General features: G+C 42.5%; 2 protein-coding genes across 4 annotated transcripts; one reads left to right on the top strand and one right to left on the bottom strand.

The window, feature by feature from the left end:
* The first annotated feature begins 1,537 nt into the window (after positions 1–1,537).
* LOC128754319 (von Willebrand factor A domain-containing protein 7-like) lies at positions 1,538–9,591 on the top strand. The gene is made up of 18 exons (XM_053856850.1): positions 1,538–1,564; positions 2,480–2,665; positions 2,906–3,042; positions 3,153–3,297; positions 3,374–3,467; positions 3,775–3,903; positions 4,281–4,467; positions 4,546–4,715; positions 5,600–5,712; positions 5,780–5,896; positions 5,960–6,133; positions 6,205–6,337; positions 6,405–6,557; positions 6,640–6,732; positions 7,436–7,707; positions 7,776–7,909; positions 7,984–8,143; positions 9,096–9,591. Exons 2-18 carry the CDS (start codon positions 2,483–2,485, stop codon positions 9,471–9,473), a joined length of 2,772 nt encoding a protein of 923 aa, XP_053712825.1. The 5' UTR covers positions 1,538–1,564; positions 2,480–2,482; the 3' UTR covers positions 9,474–9,591.
* Positions 9,592–10,775: 1,184 nt separating this feature from the next.
* LOC128753928 (uncharacterized) lies at positions 10,776–18,543 on the bottom strand. Of its 3 annotated transcripts, none has more exons than XM_053856141.1 (7): positions 18,180–18,543; positions 16,051–16,214; positions 15,924–15,975; positions 15,229–15,389; positions 15,079–15,124; positions 13,433–14,793; positions 10,776–13,215 (listed from the first exon to the last, which is right to left on the bottom strand). In XM_053856141.1, the coding sequence occupies exons 1-7, from the start codon at positions 18,445–18,447 to the stop codon at positions 11,221–11,223; spliced, it is 4,047 nt and encodes a 1,348-aa protein (XP_053712116.1). In that variant the 5' UTR covers positions 18,448–18,543; the 3' UTR covers positions 10,776–11,220. The 3 variants fall into 3 exon arrangements, with proteins under 3 accessions (XP_053712116.1, XP_053712118.1, XP_053712119.1); XM_053856143.1 differs by having other exon boundaries at positions 16,051–16,190; XM_053856144.1 differs by having other exon boundaries at positions 16,051–16,152; positions 18,180–18,305.
* Between the last annotated feature and the right edge of the window lie 1,121 nt (positions 18,544–19,664).

Here is a 19,664-nt window from a genome sequence, read left to right as displayed (position 1 = left end):
ATTGAAATCTCAATCGCAACATTTTTCTCTTTACATTTCCAGTCAAAAATGATTTTCACAATATCATTATTATTTATTTGTATAATTTCTCAACATAACGCAACATACACAAATTAAGATAAAGTAGGAAATCAGAGTGGTAATATCCAGGCCAGAGAGTGTATATATATATATATATGCATATATATATTTCAATCCCGGGATACATTGAATGCATAATACAGGATCAAGGTGGAATTAAACCAACAAAACAAGCATACAACAGTAACTTTAAATAACAGACAAATGGGCCTCAGCCATTTGTCACACAGAGAATATACGATACATGATGAATGTCCAACATTCAATATCGTCAATATGGAGTCTCTGGTGAAGCATCCTCTATTCTTCGCACAATGGTGAAATTCGATCACGCCGCAAACAGTGTCCTAATTTCAAAGCCCCAAGTTGTAACTTGTATCACCGTTGTATCATTATATCGCCTGGGTTGCGATCATATTGAGGAGTGTAACTCTTGCCCCGTGAGCGGCGCTCTTCCTCTGGAGGACAGAGGGCTTTCTCTCCAGGGCCTAGATAGCCGGGAAGGCTATGGAGGTTCCAAGGACAGCAAAGGCCAAGACGTTCAAGGGTCATCACGTTGAGAACCTTTTTCATCACCACCTCATCAACATAAGGAGGATTTACATCTGTTAAGCCCAGTGCGGGCACGAAGCTTCTAGGTAGATCACACAAGAGCTATTTGATGATCTGAGAGTACGTTTGTAAGCTATGTTGGCATCTTCAGAGGGAAAAAAGTGACAGCTCAACCTCCTGCTTATTGGATGCGGGGAGCCCATCGCTGAGGCATACAGTGATACTGGGAAGCGCCAGAAGGACTGACTGCCCACACCAGGACAACCATCTTGGCTGCCCTTTTCAGGGGGGCGCCCATGGTGGACATTTGTCAAGTAGTCTCCTCATCTTTGACTTCTACCATCGCTAAGGCAAATCTCAGGGATATGTCTTCCGACGCTCTTGGCTCGCTCAGTACTCAAGAGTGCTTCTGGGGTTGCACCTCCAAGTGCACAGCAGGACGGTTTCAGAGCATCGGTCGGGAGGCCCATTCTGTAAAGGATCTCATCTAAACGGACTTCGTCTGGGTGACCAATTGCTAAGCTCATTAGTTGTATGAGTACGTGGGAAGCCCTGTAACAGTGCCAGCATACCATTCTGCTGCTGTGTTTCAAAAGGGGGTGGCTGGGGCATGTTATCGGGCAAACCAGTAAACATCAGCTCTCAAGTACAAGGAATGCCCTCGGGGTGTAACCAATTGTGAAGACCGTAGGAGGACTTTGCACATATCCACAGAACTTCAGTTACATGCAGGAAATGCTTTTATGGCTGATAGTATTTCATGGGGGGGTGAAAAGATAAGGTTCATTCTATGAACATGTGATGAGGATGAGGGGAATAAACACTCCACCCATCACAATGCATGACTAAGGCACTTTTATATCAGGATGCTGTTTCCTGCTGCTTCTTCAGTTGGAAACGCAGACGTCCGAAGAAGTTTGATCCACTGGAGGTATGACTTAAATCTAACATTCCTTGATTAAATTAAATGTATTGTTTAGTTCCAAAGAAATATTGTATGTATATTTATATATATATATATATATAGATAGATAGATAGATAGATAAACCGACAATGATTATGTAGATTTTGTGTAAATAACACTTTGTATTACTTAAATACAGGAGAATTATATTTTCCCTCGACTGATTTATGAAATATTATTCTCCCGTATCTTTGAAAAAGTAAAATTATGACAATGTCATTGGCGTCACAGTTGGTAATACATGGGTCCTTCATGCAGGCCAGCTACAAGGCTCCCATGATACCTCCATTGCCACTGTGGTTGTGTCTGCTGGTGTCACTTTTCATAGTTAGAGCTTGAAACTGAACCAAGGATTTGCACCACATAAAGGTGGTCAGAAAGGGCAGAAATGTGGCTGAAAAAACGTGTTTAATATTTAAGGTTGGCAATAAAAGGTATTTGAAAAAGGTTATTTTCCATCCTTTTACACAGATATAGGCAACCACATGGTTTCTCTCACCTGGGCAGGGACATAAAAATTAAAGATTTAAGATTAAAAAAAATCTGGTCAAACATGATGATGTAATATATGTGTGTAATATATATACATATGTTTTAACTGCTCTCAAACATATTTCATGAGAGAATAACATGCGGTAAAATCATTGACAGATTTGTGATTGCGAAATATGATTGATGAGGCCTTCGTTCCAGTGTTTGTGTAAGAACGTTTGTTGGAAACTAAGTCACAAACAAATATTGGTCAAAACTTTGAGGTAACTTTTAAGTTAACTTTTACTGAATCGCGAGTGATTCGTTTGCTTTTATTTCACAAGTGGCATTGCAATCATGATGACAGTCATAAGTGGAACCAGCTAACGTTTGTCTTTATCCCTCTGCAGATCATGACTTCACTGTGGGTGGTGGCACTGTTGGTGTTAACCTTCGTTGCACCTGCACCGGCCTTTGTCTCTATTGGAGGCGGGGCGTCAACACATGTCAGCATCACAGGCACAGCTTTACTGCAGAAAGTGTCGGAGACGTGCCGGGCTGTGGTTGAGGCCGCCGGGCATGAGTTCAAACCCACGGTATGATTGTTTACTTTTCAACACAGTACAGCAAGCTTGATAAGTACACAGAAATTTGGTGGCGAGAATGTCGCCAAGTACATTGCCATCAGACAGACGGTGAAGAGTGAAAAACCTGTACGTTTTTGGGATGTGGGAGGAAATAAGAGTGCCCAGATTAAACCCATTCCAGCACCCATGTGTCCTCAGTGTCTGTCATTACTCATTTCAAGAACATGATGATAAGTGGTCCATGTGCAGGGTACGTCTCCTGAAGAACTGGTGCAAGCCTGCCTTGGCCCAACAGCAACAGGAGAAGTTTCTGGTGCCAAATTCCATGCCGCCCTTCAAGAGATCTATATGCAGAATGGACTCGTGGACAGAGACTTCACCAACAGGTGTGTGGCAACAACGGTCCTCTTTAAACACATTTGACTAGACTGATCCATCCTGCTGTGACCAGGCAACAGCTTTGAAGGTAAAGTCAATGGTTGTGACTCTGTTGCAGTGCTCCACACCACTTTAACTCCGAGGCCTTTTTGACTGGACGAGGTTTGCTCATGGAGGGTTTGGCATCCATCAAAGCCAACATCCGCAGCGAGAATTACAGAGCTGCCAGAGAAAGTCTTGGCACAATCCTTCATGTTCTACAGGTGAGATGAATTGTGTTTCAAGTGCCTCATAATGTTGAATGAGTCATGAACCTTTGCTTTTCTTTACTTCGGACAGGACTTCTACAGCCACAGCAACTGGGTGGAGCTGGGAAACACAGAGCCGTATGAGGCCCTGCTGCGCCAAGATCTCCCCATAGACAATGTCGCAGGTGTGTAGCTGGGTGTGAGATAAGCACTATAACAAGGACCAGCCTGGGAAAAGTCTCATTTCAGTGTCACTAATCTATCGTTTTCATTTCAAAGGCTCAGAGATTTCACTTTTCTAATTGTATTTGTCAAATTATCACACCAAAACAGCTACATTTTTTGACATAGAATTGGCTTTTTTCCATCTTAATTTGCATTATTACTGTGGTATCGGACATTTCAGGGGAAGGGGATTCAATTCTATACTTCTATACCACCAGAGTTTTGACATGCAGAGCTCTACTGATTTCTATTCTCGCTGCCTTGAAGATGTAAACACTGCCACCTGCAAAGACTGTGCCAATGGGGCATGCGCCAATCCTTTGCTTCCTCAAATCCTGAAGGAGAAGAAACTCACATCTGGATACATGGGAATCTTCTCCGCTGACAAACCATCAGGTATTTACATGTAGAATATATTTAAAGCGCATTTCAACTGCCAAAAGACAAATTCAAATAAATAAAAATCGATGGACCGCTTGGATCACATTCTGTCAAACATGATTCTCAACTTTTATGTTTTCATTCGATTTCATATTTAAAGTCGCTTAAAGTCACTTCAGCTCTCATCAAGATTGTTGATCCTCAGATGATACTGTATCTAGAAGTGACTACTACTGTGTATGTGAAGTCCAAGTCTGTTTATGCAGCTATGGACAGAGCGAGAAGCTGCTACTTTTTTTTTTGTTTTTTTTGTGTCACAACTTGACCAATTCACTGTCAAATTCAAGTCAGAAATATTTTGTAAGTAAATTTATCTCCAATTACGTGTGCAGGCAAATGTAGCCACGGAGGTGCAGGCGATCTGACCAGCAACGTTGCCCCCCGAGGAGGCCTCAGTAAAGATGAGCGCCGTGCTGACAACCAAGCTTTCCACGACACTGCTGTCAAGTTAGCCACTGCTGCCAGCCTTGAGCTGCTGGAGGACGTCCGGCGTGCTGCGGGAAACAACAAGTTCTTGAGGTAACTGTATCTGAATGACGTAAAAACAGGCGCAAGACAATCTCAAGACAGAAGGTAAACTTTTGGTCGTTTCTCTAGAATGATGGGGATTGCCCGAGTCTCGGTGGTGTGCTTCGTGATCGACACCACCGGCAGCATGAAAGATGACATTGACGAAGCTCGCTCTGTCGTATATGAAATCATTGACAGCAAGCGAGGTACTCAGGATGAACCATCAGAGTATATCCTTGTGCCCTTCAATGACCCTGGTGAGTTCGACGATACATATTTTTGGAACTTCTCACATTTAAACCAAAAGACACAGAAACACAGCAGGGATCGCCAACTGGCGGCCCTCGGTTTAGTGAGGCTGCTGAGAGGAAGCTGAGAGAGCAAACGCCCAAGTTCTGGGCCAGTTGGAGTCGTGACAGAGATTGCTTGTTGATGCCAGTGAGAACAGACCTATGGAACGTGAAAACGTTTTCCAAGTCATGTGAGATCATGAGTTTGATTTTAATGTAATTTGAATTGAAAGAAACAGGGATGGACTGCAAAGAGATGTACTTGAGTAATAGAAAGGTAAAAGAATGGCAACTTCTGTCACTGCCTCTAGTTCAGTGTTTTTCAACAGGCGTGCCGCCAGAAATTATCCAGCAATAGAGTTGGACGATATGATAACACAAAGTTTGCTACGTGGTTTAAATGTTGATTATAAACTAAATGCAGAACCAAATCAATGTGCCCCAAAATGTGAATCATGAAGTTAAGGCTAAAGAATGACAATGATTTCTCTGGAAATTCCCCAAACTACAATAAATTCACGCAATAGAGATTGTAATAAAATTGAGATTGTTGTTTAAAATAAATAAATAAATAATTCATGATGCCATATTGCATACTCTTTTCTGGAGACATTTTAAAACGAAGACATTTTCTGCAAATAACATGCCAAAATATCCAAGACTCAGTCGCTACATTTTTTCACAAACTAAAAGCGATTTTCTATAGGAGGTCTGACTGAAGTTTGCTGTGGCTTAAAAAAGGTTGAAAAATAAGGAAACAGCGATCAATCAGGAGGCCAGATCAGATTGGTTGATGGATTGTTAGTACTGATACATATAGGTGTAGAGTAAACAATGTTGATGTCATGCAGCTTTTGGACCCCTGATCCGGACAGCTGACCCAGATGTGATGAAAGCAGAAATTTCCAAGTTGACGGCAGCTGGAGGTGGTGATGGCCCAGAGATGTGTCTTTCAGGTTTACAGGTAAAACACAAGTGTTGAGCTTACAACTGTGCTGTTATCTTCAGAATTTGGTTGGTTTGTTTTCCAGATGGCACTGACAGGCGCACCTGCTTCCTCTCACATATATGTTTTCACCGATGCTCCTGCCAAAGACATCGGACTCAAGGACACCATTGTTGCTCTGATCCGAAAAACCAAGTCCACGGTAGATTTGCTCTATTTGTATTCACGTGCTGGAACCCACTAAAAACATGAATTCTCCTCACAGGTGTCTTTCTTCATGACCACAAAGCCAGGGAGACGTCGCAGAGCGGTCTATGCTGCTTCTTTGAATGACTACAAGGACCTGGCTCTGGCTTCAGGAGGACAAGCTATTGAGGTGTCGAAGAGAGAGCTGCCTCAGGCGACTGATATCATCCTCGATACTTCCACTTCAGCATTGGTAAAACTCACAGATCTGATGAACCACGAGACGCTTGAATCAATGAATCATATGACCCTCCTCTCCACCAGGTGACAGTCCTGCAAAGAGCAAGGAATCCTGGAAAAGCAGAGACATTTTCCTTCATGTTGGATGGGTCCCTGAGCAAGGTCACCATATACATCACTGGAACAGCGATCAGTTTTACGCTGACTAACCCTTCAGGTAAACAGGGTTACGCCCTCAATGACCTCAAACTCTCACATGTCACTGACACTTGAACAAATCCCAGGTGTGAGCCAGACCAGCACTGAGGCCACTGGAAAGCTGGGAACCATTAAGTCGACTGGAAATCTGATGAGAATTAATCTGAATCCTGACAAAGCTTCTGGAAAGTGGAAACTGCAGATCAACTCTAACCAGCCGTACACAGTCAAAGTCACAGGTGACTTATTTGCTTATACACACACACACAATGGGATGACGTGATAAATAAGTAACTCATTTTGATGTTTGGTGTGTTCCAGGGCAGAGTACAATCACCTTTATCTATGACTTTGTGGAGAAATTCGATGGACCTCACCCTGGATATGCAGTTATCAGTGGGCGCCCCCTCGCAGGTAAAATTCAACGCTGAGAAGCCACTTGAACAGATATCTCAGTGCGTCATGATGCAGGAGTAAACTTATTATTATTCTGTAATCTCAGATCTGAGCTCATAAAGCTACAATAACATGGTTATCTATCATCTTTATTGGTTGGGTCCAATGTACTTCTGTCCATAGTTTTTATTCTCTTGTCTGAAAGGGGCCATCAAGTTCATTTGAACAAACTTCGAAATACCAACTTCCACATGAGGAACACGCACACACACAAGTTTGAATCTCGATCTTTGTGAGGGCCACTCATTGCCATCATGCTTTTCCCAGCCTGTAACCCACACACAAGCGGTGCTGCTTGCCACAGCTTCAGAAGTGACAAGCATACTTCGACTGAGACACCTGTGCTAGCTTGAGGGCAAACTCGCTGCTAATGGCATAGTTTTTCTGCAAGGCTCCTTGAACATGGATATCCAAGCTTTTCAAGATGATTTCATGTCTTCTCGAGTCATGACGTTAATGTCAAACATGTCATTGTCTGGAGATGCGACGGACAAGCAAACTTGAATTTGTAAGTTTGAACTGATCAACCAGTCAGAGAACAGACAGTTAATGATGTTACCACATGCCTGCACCCAGGTGGAGTGTTGGCAAACTGAGGGTTCTGAAAATGAATTACATTTTTGGTATTTGGCTAGTAATCCACTGTACTTGACGTCCACAGGTCAGCCTGCCAGTATTATGCTCAATGTTATGGGCAAAAAAGGTCCATCTTCATTGGAAATAGGAAAAGTTGGTGTAGTTGCCATGTCTGCCTCTGAGAGTATTACCTATGGTGAGACCACCGACATGGGCAACGGAGCAGTTCTGGTGACACTGAAGGCCATCCCATCTGGGGAGTTTGTCATTGTGCACCAAGGGACAGACAAAGTGTCAAGCAGCGAGTACGAGAGACAGTCGACCACACAGATGTCCGTTTCCAAAGTCAACATTGAGGTATGCAGTTCAAAGTCTGTAACATTTAAGATTTGACCAAATCTAAACCCATTGTCTTTCCTCTTAAGGCCGCTGTGACGGGCACCATGGAACCAGGAAAGACCTTCACAATCCCATTCAGTGTGATCACTCAGGGTCTGAGCGGCGAATTCATTATTAACGCACAAAACGACAAAGACTACCCAATGACAAAACCAAACAGGTAACTAACTACACACTGGAGTAAACCGAATCCAGAGGGTTTCAACTCAATAAGTATCTGTATTCTCTTAACAGGCTCACCTTGACCTCTGGAAAATACACCAACTCTAGTTTGACTATCACTCCAGGTATAAACACAGTGCCTGGCACTGATGTCACGGTAACCATTGATGCCAAGTCAGTCGTCGGTGCGGATTCTAACTACGCTGTGCTGAGATTCACCGTCATCAATAAGGTAACCAAACACAGGCCTGAGGAAAGGCAGAGTTCTCACTTGGTAAATACTTGCCTAGGTATTAACTACTGTAACCAGTGATTGACAACAGTAACATACGGCCTTTTGGCCCCAAAACTAAGTTAAACAATCATAATTATCTACTGGGGTGAAAGAGAAAGCATCTCCCCTATTTGTTTACATTATGTGTATATTAGCCATTTTTCTCCAGATTATGATATAGATGTTACAGATGTCGATACAAATAATGGACATAGGCCAGGAACAAGAGCATCGGAAAAGAATATTGGTGAAACTGAAGAAGGCAGTTTGGTTAGTGCCATTTTTAAAATGTTGCATACTGGGGAAGCTACGATGAGGATTTTTGCTGCCAGTCACCGATACCGATCAGCCCGAGTGCCGATCACCTATACCGATCACATGGATTGACAATGTTTGGTGAATCTCTCAAGACTTTTCTCTATCCATGAAATATTAACATACTGGCCGCTTGTAGCGCGACTCCGAGACAGAGAGCTCTGCATTTATAAACGTTTCCACACTGGACGTTTCCAAAAGTTTCAGATTCAGGTGGCTGATGAACGTTACACCCGACTCCAAATCGGTGACGAATACGGTTGTTTCCGTCTCAGCATAAAAGACACCTGAGAAAGGCTGGTCATTTAGCTGGCTATTCATAGTTATTTCTTGGGCTATCTGTTTAGCGTTCTAAATGTCATGCTTGGACCAGTGGGTGTTGCTAAGCATTAGCCGCGCTAACAGCCTGCAGCAGAGGAGCGCACGTGATCAGTTGTTGTGATAAGTAGTAGTGACAGTAGTGTTCAACTTTCACCGATCATGCTGAAATCGGCCGACCACGTTCGGTGACCGGTCGATCGGAGCATCCGACTCTTTGGTGGTTGCGTGAGGACGAAGCAGAATGTTGATTAAAGACTCTGTTCTTTTTTTTTAGATCACAGACTTCTTTCCACCAGAGTGCGACGTGTTTGATATCAATGCCGAAGACTGCCCCAAAGATTTGGCGCAGTGTGAACCATTCCGCTGGGGATTGTCTGCCAATGTCAGTGATGGTAACGGCACCGGGGTGGAACAAATGTACCTGGCTACTGGCAATGGAACCATCACTCACAGCAGCCTTAATAGGCCCTTCATCCAGGCCGGCTACAACGCTTCCTGCTGCTCACCAATTTTTGAGTTGGTCACAGTCGACAAAATTGGGAATGTGGGCAAATGCTACCATTCCATTCTCTCTGGTGGGCCTCCCATGTTATCGCTTCCACTGCCGCTGTGGTTGTGTCTGCTGGTGTCGCTTTTCATAGTTAGAGCTTGAAACTGAACCAAGGATTTACACCAAATGAAGGTGGTCATCTTGTGGGTTCTGGTGCTCAATGGACAGGCATTTCACAGCAAAGAATGTATTTAATATAGCGGGTGGAAAAACAAGCATTTTGCATTTTGTGGGAAAGAATTGTGGCTGCAAGGAACTTGTTTGATATGTAATGTTGGCAATAAAAGCTATTTGAAAAAGGTTCATTTCCTCCTTTTACACACATAAAGGCAACCACATGGTTTCTCTCACCTCGATGTGGCCTGCCAAACAGGTCAAACATGATGATTTAATATACGTGGCTGTATTCTCTGGGAAACTCAGGATATATTTTTTGCAAACATGATGTTCCTATTCATTTCAAACCTTGCAACAATTTGTGACAGAAACGTGTCCACTTTTGTCCCTGGGGTGGGAGTGGGGTCGGGTGAAGCAATGTGGTATATGCAGTCCAATGCAGCCAAGATTGACCTCTATGACCTCTCCACAAGTGAATGGCCCGAAACAGACACACTAACTCCTCCAGACAAGACAAAGCCAGCCATTTACACCTGAAGAACAAAAAACACCCTGTTGAAGTCAGTTATGTCCCACCTTTTGGACAAAGAAGAACCGCTTATGAAACTTGTCTAATTTTATACTTGGGGAATGACGCTTCCTCATTGGTAAAATTCTGAGATACGTGGCCATTTTGTGAATACTTCAGAGTTGTGAGCATATGTGTGGTTTCTCTCCAGTACTAAACACGAAATCAACATCAGCCTCGTCACACTGTTATGCTACTACCATAAGTGCAAAAGCAACCATTTTGGTAAACCTCATATCACCTTGATTGCAGTGGAATGGTTCATCCCCACATGGCTTTGTGTGTTTTGAAGAAAGCCTTTATGGATATCAGGCAGATGAATGGTTTGTGCTGCGTTTTATGAGGCCAAACCGGTAAATGAAACCTTTGCAAATCATTCAAATCTAAATTTAAACACAGCAGTTTTTCCAGAACACCATTTTACACCATGCTGAGAGGAGACTGGACCGAGGCAACCATATGGTTTCTCTGAGAACAAAAGAAAATCCTTTTTTCTTCAAGCAAGAACTCAAGACATATGTGATCTAATATTTACCACATAATACACAAATTAAAATAAAATAGTAAAAAACAATGCAGTAAGACACTATAAATTAAGTATGCGAAATCCTGATTTGAAATCAATGCATTTCAAACCCATATATTGAACAAAAACATTTGTAAGAAATACTACAAAAACAAGATTCAAAATAATTTATTTACCACTATTTGTGCTTAAAATAAAAGTCCATATTTTGAAAATAGTGTCCAATCAATCAATACAACAGTAATACTTACAAAAACAAATAAATGTAAACATAACTTAAACAAAAAACATTTCCTGAAGGATTTGCAGCAGTAGCTGGTGACTCAATTCACACTTCTCCTACAACAGATGCATGAAATTAAATGTAAACAAGAACGGTGCAGATGAAGAAAGGGGCAAAAAGGCTGTAGCAAAGTTGTCCACACTGCAAGCTAAAGCTTATAATGAAATAGGAACTCTGTTCAGATTCACACAGAGATAATTTTGAAAGAAACAATCTGCAATAAAATTATTCCAGTCTGAACAGATCTCTTCGGCGCCACGGATTCATTTTCCCAGGTCAAGTGAAGCACCACCACTAATGACATCTAATGTTGTGCTTTGCAAGAGGTAACCTAAACAAATGAAAGCAATTCCACTTAGACATTTGTGGGCATTTTATGAACATTTCTGATATGCTTCTTCACATGGCTCGACTGTGTGAACCTTTTGTGGCAGTAAGGGCACACTTGTGGTTTCTCTCCTGTGTGTATATACTTGTGTCTTTTTAAATTATTATAATCCACAAATCCCTTTCCACAATATGGACACCAGTGTCTCTTCTCGCCACTGTGCCACCTCATGTGCACAATCAGCTCAACCTTTTTTGTGAACTTCTTATCACACTGAGTGCAGTGGAATGGTGTCTCCCCTGTGTGGCGTCGTATGTGGGCCTCCACTTCTTGCTTTGTAAAGAAAGCTTTGTTGCATATCTGGCAGACGAAAGGTTTGAATCTGGTGTGGACCATTTTGGTGTGTTTGGTGAGGCCAAACTGGTAGACGAAGCCTTTGCCACACTCGAGGCAGACATATCTCCTATTGTTGTGGTGCACCCGCTCATGGCGCTTGAGACTCCGGGCATCTGGAAAGGTTTTACTACACACGGTACAGGGGTAGGGTCGCTGGCCGATATGCAGGTTGGCGTGACTCTCCAGCGATACCTTGCTGCACAGAATACGGCCGCACTCCATGCACTGGTGCTTTGCACCTTTTGGTGTCTGTGAAACGCCTGAAGGCGATGCCTTTGAAGCTCTGTCACTGTTGTTCTGTGCAGAAGGTGCTTTATTTTGTCGTGGTGTTGCTGCCAGTTCCAATGACTTTCTTTCAGTTTTGAAACTTTTTGTAGCCGATTCATTTTTCTTCATAGTGCGGCGACGATTTCGAGCTACAACAGTTGTTTTTTCTTCTGCGTTTGTTCTTGATCTGGCTGAATATTTCTGTTTAGCTTCTGCCTTTGATGCCTTTTTGGCAACAGCTACTTTTAAGCTGACTTTTGCCTTCCTTTTATTTTCATTTACATTTTCAGCCACTTCATTATCATTGGTCACTTTGGTCCACAGAAGACCATTTTTCTTATAAGCCTCAAAATTTGTTGTTTCACCAGTTTCATGAATCTTGGATAAAACTTGACTGAAAGAGACTTTCTTGGGGCTCAAGTTAGTGGATCCAGCTGCAGATGTTTTTAAAACATCTGTAGTCGGTGATGGCTTTAGAGAATCAGCACAAGAGGAATCCGTTTCACTGCAACCATTAGATGATCGAGACTTCTTCAACCTCAGTGATGAGGGTTTTGACATTTGTGCCAAACGGTCATCTTTGTCGATTCTATTTGATGTTCGTCTTGGAATTGCAGAGTCTGACTCTGCATTTTGAGAAACACCTGTTGTATTGTTGAGACTAACAGTCTGGTCTCTCGTGGATCTTTGTGGATTTACCAGTTCACAGTTTGGAATGACCCCCTCTTTTGTGCTCAGATACCTTTTCGGGCTAGTGTTTTCCTTAGATGAACTGCACTGACTTGTCCCCGATCTTGAAGCACACTGAGCAGATTGAGCTTTGACTGAGCTGAGCCTTTTAGAGGCGACAGTGCATCCTTCAGGGCCATCTTCAGTTTTCTTTGTGAAACTTCCAGAGTGGGACTTTTCTGAAATTATGCTGCTGTTGCTCAATCTGCCTTTTCCACTGGAGACAGAATCTCGTCTGTGGTCTTGAGAATCGGCATTTTGTGACAATGTCAAAGTCCTCCAAGTGAATTTTATCACTGGTGGGGACTCTTTACAGCTCTTGGTTTTCAGATGATGTGGAGTTGTGCTCTTTGACGATGCGACATCTTGAGTTACCTTGGACTTTCTCTGGCTGACTGGCTCAGTAGCATTGTTTACCTCCGTTACATCTTCACTCTCCAGTTTAGCTTTCTTTGGACTCACAGGAAGTGCCTCTGTTTCAGAAGCACAATCTGTGATGGCTTTTGTCCTTTTCTCTTGCAAATGGCTTTTCAGGTGACTTCGGAGCCTCGCAACAAAGGAGGTATTCGGTGACTTTCTTTTTCGGCTGGTGGGGGTTTCTGCAATGGAGTTCTCCGCTTCAGCAAGGGGCTAAAACACAAGATACAGATTATGAAAATTAGATTCATGTGACTCATCAATAAGACATCATTGACCCATTCACTATACTCTGTTTGCATTGCGGTGCAAGTAAAACTCGATGAGTATGATTCCCAACTATAAGTGTGAGTTAGTGGGAAGCAGTGGGTGATAGACACATCCTGTTTGATGACAGAATAAGAAGACGCATGTCATTGACAAACAGTACCTTTTCATGGAGATGACCTGTAGGGCCCACAGCCAGCTGGGCGAGAAACTGAGCTTTGGTCATGTGTAGTTGTGGGACTTGAAGTTTCTTGTGCAGAGGACTTATCTGAACCGCTTGCAGCTCTTGTTTTATGGGTCGATTCAACCGGAGGATCGGTTCACTTTCCACTTGCCCTTGAGGTTCTGTCGCCTCACTGAATTCACAAAGATCCATCGCGTCCATCGATTCCTCAGACAATGGAGCCATAATTTTGGAAGGAACTGTGTCTGAGGCTTCAGAGTTGTCTGTCACTGGACTGGATGTCGCAGATGAAAGTTCTGCTGGTGACAGGTTTTCTTCAGTTGTGATACCAGATGAGCTGAATCCAGATGAATGTGTTGTCCAGCGCTCGTTGTCTATGTCTGGCGTTGGAAGTCTTGGTATTCGGATGACAACAACAGGTTGCATTTGGGAGATATGAGATATTTTGGTTGGTGCCGGAGAACCTTCCTTGGATTGTTGTGTGCTGAGTCGAGACACAAGATATGCTTTTCTGGAGGAAACAGACGTCCGACTTTCACTTGCAGACATGTGTGAACTGCTGATCTCACTTGGCATCACATTGGGTTCTGGGTCAGTGGAATGAAGAGTAGATCTTCCTGTCTCTGGACATTTAGACACAGCCGATGCTTCCTGCAAACATCTCGTCAGTGGCTTGTCTGAAACAGCAGGTTCTTTTTGAAGAGGCTTAGCATTTGCTTCTGCCTCATGTGCAGCAGCATCACACCTCGGCATGGAAGGGTTGGTGTTATCGCTTAACTTACTTATGTTCTGAGAGATCGGTTCAACACTTAAAATCACAGGTCGTGCCTTGTCTGACTTGACAACGTTCTTCTGAGATATTTTAGGAGCCTCACCTGGGCCAACAGCTAGCAGTTCCTTTGCATTTTGGGAGTTAATGTTAGCAGTAGACTGAACTACTCTCGATTCAACTGCTTTAGTTGGTGAAGACAGCTTGTTTATCAACTGCTGATTCATGGCTTCAACAAGCAGCATGGCGTCCTGAAGAGGGACAGTGTTGTGTTCAACCAGTGGAATGGCTGTTTCTCCTTGAGTTTCCACTGTAATGGAAGGTGATCTTCTTCCATCAGCTGGCTTAACATGCTGTTTGGTATCATTCAATTTTCTTTTAACAGAGGAATACGTGTGGCTTAGTGACTCAACAGAAACAACTCGGGGTCCATTGGGGTCCATCTGCGATTCAGCTTCAACACGTTTCTCCTGAATATCGGTCGACTCAAGCTTGGACAAGGCTGCGTTGTCTTTAAGATGGAGACACTCTTGGTCAGTCTGAGTCCCAATGTCAGAAGCAGCAGCTGCATCTTCAATAAACAAAATATAACAGGCAGTGGTCATCAAATATCTCATCTTTTCTCATTCGTAGACATGTTTACTCTTCCATAAATACAATACTTTTGGACATGCATTCGTGACTGATTAGCCTCTTGCAAAGCATGACAATATTTAACCCCAGAATGGCCACTGAAGGTTCACCCTAGTAACCCACCATATGCAGAAGAATTCAATACTTGTAGTTGATAGTTGCCAATAAGTAAGATATCAATATTTCTCAACCAAAAACGGGTTAGAACCCATTCTCTCCTTACCATCATCACTTTCCTGTTTCACTGTGGAGTAGTGCCACTCTTCCTCCTGAGAAGGCAAGAGAGTGATGATAAAGTGCCATTATATTTGTTGTCATTGACAGCAAAGAAGAAAGCACAGAGGTCAGAACAAAAGAAAGAAAGTTCACACACCTGTTGTTTGACAGTTTTCAATGAAGGATGTGTTACTCCACAGTACTGGTGGTCCTGCAGGAAGAACATCGCCTCATCAGAACCAACCGGCCTGTGGGTTTGGATAGATTTGGCGAGAGGCTGGCAGTGCTCCAGAGACAAGACGTAGACGGGAACATTGTCTGAAACATTAAAGAAAATGTTTTAGTTTGTTAGTTCCATAAATAAAATATGACTTAAATGATTTCTTATCATGAGGCGGCACTGGTGGATGCGTGGCCGTCATTCTGCTTCCCATGCAGCGCGCATGGTGGCAAGTGGCACCAAAATGCAAGTGTGTTTGGGTGTCTTTCTCAAGGACAGGTGAGGCGTGGGATTCTAACTGCCAATTCCCTGGGTTACTGAGGACTAGGAATATTACTCAAGATCCTAAGGTAGCCACAGGTTTTTTGAAAAAAAAAAATATAAAAACAAAATACACAAAGCCATAAACGGAACGGAAACGGAAAGAGGAAACAGGGAAAATTCTGGAAAAATAGAATTTTTGCCACTGACATAATTTCCGCCAGCTTCCTCATTTGGTGCCCGGATCACTTGGTTTTTGTTGGCTAGAATTGTGCTATGGCTTGTAAATATATATTTATACATTTGGATATTGTCAAGAATGACGTTGATTGAAAGGTAAAATTGCATCAGACATGACCTCAAATTCTCACCTGCAGTATCTCTTATCAGGTGCTTGCTGACCAAAACACAGTCACTCTCCTCCTGCAATGAAAAAAAGAAATTCCAAATCAAGACGAAAAATATGGTCACAGAAATGCACAAATGAAGGTCGCTCACCTCTTTTATGACAAATGTTTCTGTCATCTGAGATTCCTCCTCAGTGGCCCCCAACGACTGGTGTTGTAGAGTAGGAGACACTACTGCACTGCCACTACTGCACTGTTGGTTCAAAGTTGAAAACTGTGGTCGCTCAATGACTGCAGCAGGAACACAAATAAGATCTGTATAGGCAGAATATTCAAAACCTTTGTCAATGTCAATTTGTCAATGGGAAAACCAATGCCTAAAATATTCTTCATAATCACTAACATGTTTTTTCAGGGTTGTTTAACACATTCTGAATCCAGTTGTTGCAGCTCATTTTGATGTATTTTGAAGGAAACCCCTTCTGAAGACAATACCTAACTGCAGCCAGAGATGCATGTCCTGCTGATAGTAGGAGCAATACTGCAAACAGCTGGTATGTGAGAAACAAGAAACGTATGGAGCACAGAGGTCAACAGCAGCCTGGACGATTGACCAGAAATTAGAGGTGACCAGGCAGCTGCTCCACATGGCAGAGGTGGAGTAGTGACAATGATATTGACCTGGGATGCACTGACCACAATCCTGGCATCAGGTATCAATGCTATGATGCGGCCTCATAAAGCAGGAACTGGCATCTGTGGAAAAATTGTAGATCCGGGAGCCGATCCTTGCCTTTAACTCTGTGTTTAATGCTCATGTTGACATCACACGCAGCACCTGTCATAATGATAATATGGCAGCACCTAAAAGCAGATACAGCATTGTTGACCTTGTCTTCAAATTTAAGTTTGTTTTTTTTTGCCTTTTACTCACGGCATGTTCACTATTATCCCACAGCTTGAAGAGAAGGTTAACACTTGAACACTGGCATAGGATTGGTGTCGGCCGATACCCAAAGCCCATGTGAAGTATCGGTATCAGGATTATAAAATCGGTGCATCCATAATATCGGCCACTGAGTTCTTGTTTGCAAGCTTCATGGTGGAGATAATATTAATCTACCATTGGCTGACCACCTTTAACACGCAGAGAATAGTCAGACTAAGGTTAAGATGCCCAGACCGCTCCAGTTCTTCCCCTTCAACTGCCAATGGATTAACTGTCAGAAGGAACAGCAAACTAACAATTGGCGTGGAGACGCTCTGATCATGCCACGACTCACTTGGTATGGCAAACATGACAAATGAAAGACGCACATAATCATCACACTGGAACTGTGGTTCAAATGCTGTCACAATCCTGGAGCAGTTCACATAAAGGAATGCTTCCAACAGGTTTGACTCACAGCATGTTTGTGTTCACCACAGACACCAACAAAGAGCCAAGCTTCTTTGTGAGGAGTCGGCAGTTCTGGGCACCTGGTCCAATCGAGCTCCAGCTAAACAGATGCATGCAGGGTAAACTGAGCTATTCACCACAAACGGTAGCTTAGTTCAGCAAAGAGAATTCAATTTTCCAATCGTTAGACTAGAAAAACATGGTTTTTCTTTTACATTTTAAAAGTTTGATATCAGTCGAATAATGGCAAAAAAATCCGGTAAGGTCACTAAATAATTTCACCGGCAACTTAGTCACTTGAAACTGCCAAATATTCAGTCATAAAAGACATATTTTAGAAAACCATTCTAACAAGGTGAAAAATAATACTGTGAATATGAAAGTGATTTAATCTGAACTAGACATTAAACACGCTGATAATACTGTACAGCAGATACATTTCTCCACGTCTTACAAATATATATCATTAATGTAACCAAACCAAAGATGTATACAGAAATGCAAGAGTACACATTAACCAAGCACTGATCAAAAAAGTTCATGAAGGGGGAAAGTACTTGATGATAAACTAAAGTATCGCAACAACTAAACAACTACAGTACGTGTTTAAGTAGTAGCAGTGAAGTACTTTGTGTCCCCGACTAGGTTTTGCTTTAGTAACAGGCCGCTCCCACTGTTAGCAGGAATGGTTTCTCTTCCAGTCTAGAGACCAATGCGCTGCACTGGAGCTGTCGCAAAATGAAGTGTTGAACTGGGGGTGTGAGACTGTGTTCAACAGAACAACGGTAACGGTACAGATCCCGCGCTCCTTCAAACTAATTTCATTACCTAAGATGATGGAATATTTGGGCCAAATTTAAGGAGAACGTGACCATACTCACCACATTGAACGGCCTTGTCACGTGCTTCTACGCCTGTTGTTTGTACAAAAGCCGACTTTGTTTCGGCCCTTCTGCTCAGACGCTTGTTTTCCACTTCGAATCGGTTGCATTGTGCTTTTAGCTCCTCGCATTCTTTCTTGGTCTTTGATAGTTCTTCCTTGAGCTCGTCGATTATAGTTTCGAAAAGTTTCGTGGTCTCGTTGATGGCACTCCGAACCATTCCCTCCACAAAGGAGGAATATTTGGTCTGGAAATCAACCAACGACATCGTAGAAAAACCGTCGCTTTTCGATGCGACGCTAGAACCAGAAGCGACAGCACCTTTCAGCTGAGAACGATCATGGCGTCATGGCGCACGACTGAAGTAGATCTCTGTTTGTGTGACGCGTAGCAGCGGAGGGAGGGGCGGGACATCCGGTACGTCAACCAATCATCGACTTGCTCCGAGGGACGTCTCGGTGCGGTTCCGCTTGAGTCAGCTAGGCTTTTGATCATTTATCATTTATTTAGGATCATTATTTCGTGAAACATTTGTAGCAAACACAGGTCTCCAAAAACTGGAAACCAAAACTACTTGATAACATTATCGGTTGGGATGAATCCCAGTAAAGCAGCATTTTATGCACTTATGCTTGAACCGTTTTTCGGGAAAAAAGGGACGAAAAGTGTCCGACTATGACGTCACGTCGCCCGGCTTTACATGTCTTTTCTCCCTCATGAATGAGCCTGTACTACTTCCTGGTTTGATGACGACACGGTCCATGTCAGCCAACCACAATCGGCGTGATACCATTCACCTGAAACTATTCACTTTTTTTGTATAAGCATTTATTCTTGACATTGTATGCCAATGTATCGATTGTTTGTCCAAACAAATTATTATTAATGAGAAAAGCTCAATTATGCACATTAAATAGGTGTTGAGAGCACATTTTCTGTGCAGTTAGTTCCTAATTTAAAAATAGTGTTTAATGTTTAAATTGAATTTATGAACATTTTGCTGTATACGTTGCTGTGCTGTATAAATGAATTCACTGACTGTTTTGTAAAACGTCTAAAATAATGTGAGTAAAGGTGAACAAAAATCAGTCCATGTAGATCTGTTATTTTATTTCTTTCTACTCCGCATGAAACATCTAGTTATTACAAAAATGTTTTATATTAAACACTTTGCAATTAATTAATTAACAAAAAAACGAATAATTTCAGTAATATGAGGTCATTTTGTGAGACCCTCTGACATTTTTTTTCCATGTCTTTGAAAAATGTCGGTGGGCATATGTGTGGTTTCTCTCTAGTGCAAATATTATTGGGTCTTTTCTAACTTATGTAATCAAAACAATCGTATTCCAAAATACAGCAGTGTTTTTACATCATGAAAGCATATCACCAGATCAAAATCAGTTCAACTTTTTTCTCACAAAACTAGCGTAACATGGATTGCAGTCAAATGGTTTCTCCGCCACATGGCCTCTTATGTTTTGA

Source organism: Synchiropus splendidus, chromosome 2 (assembly GCF_027744825.2).
Source record: "Synchiropus splendidus isolate RoL2022-P1 chromosome 2, RoL_Sspl_1.0, whole genome shotgun sequence".
NCBI classification, from domain to species: domain Eukaryota; kingdom Metazoa; phylum Chordata; class Actinopteri; order Syngnathiformes; family Callionymidae; genus Synchiropus; species Synchiropus splendidus.
The sequence above is the reverse complement of the archived record's forward strand: the minus strand, read 5'-3'. Positions and strand labels throughout refer to the sequence as shown.

Bases quoted from the DNA above. Each gene is read 5' to 3' on its own strand.
- LOC128754319 (XM_053856850.1), top strand. From the start codon at position 2,483: ATGACTTCACTGTGGGTGGTGGCACTGTTGGTGTTAACCTTCGTTGCA. The intron at 4,716-5,599 runs GTGAGTTCGACG...GATGTCATGCAG, and splicing joins TGTGCCCTTCAATGACCCTG to CTTTTGGACCCCTGATCCGG. The intron at 7,910-7,983 runs GTAACTAACTAC...TTCTCTTAACAG, and splicing joins CCAATGACAAAACCAAACAG to GCTCACCTTGACCTCTGGAA.
- LOC128753928 (XM_053856141.1), bottom strand. From the start codon at position 18,447: ATGTCGTTGGTTGATTTCCAGACCAAATATTCCTCCTTTGTGGAGGGA. The intron at 16,215-18,179 runs GTGAGTATGGTC...CTGCCTATACAG, and splicing joins TGACAAGGCCGTTCAATGTG to ATCTTATTTGTGTTCCTGCT. The intron at 14,794-15,078 runs GTAAGGAGAGAA...TGTTTATTGAAG, and splicing joins GAAACAGGAAAGTGATGATG to ATGCAGCTGCTGCTTCTGAC.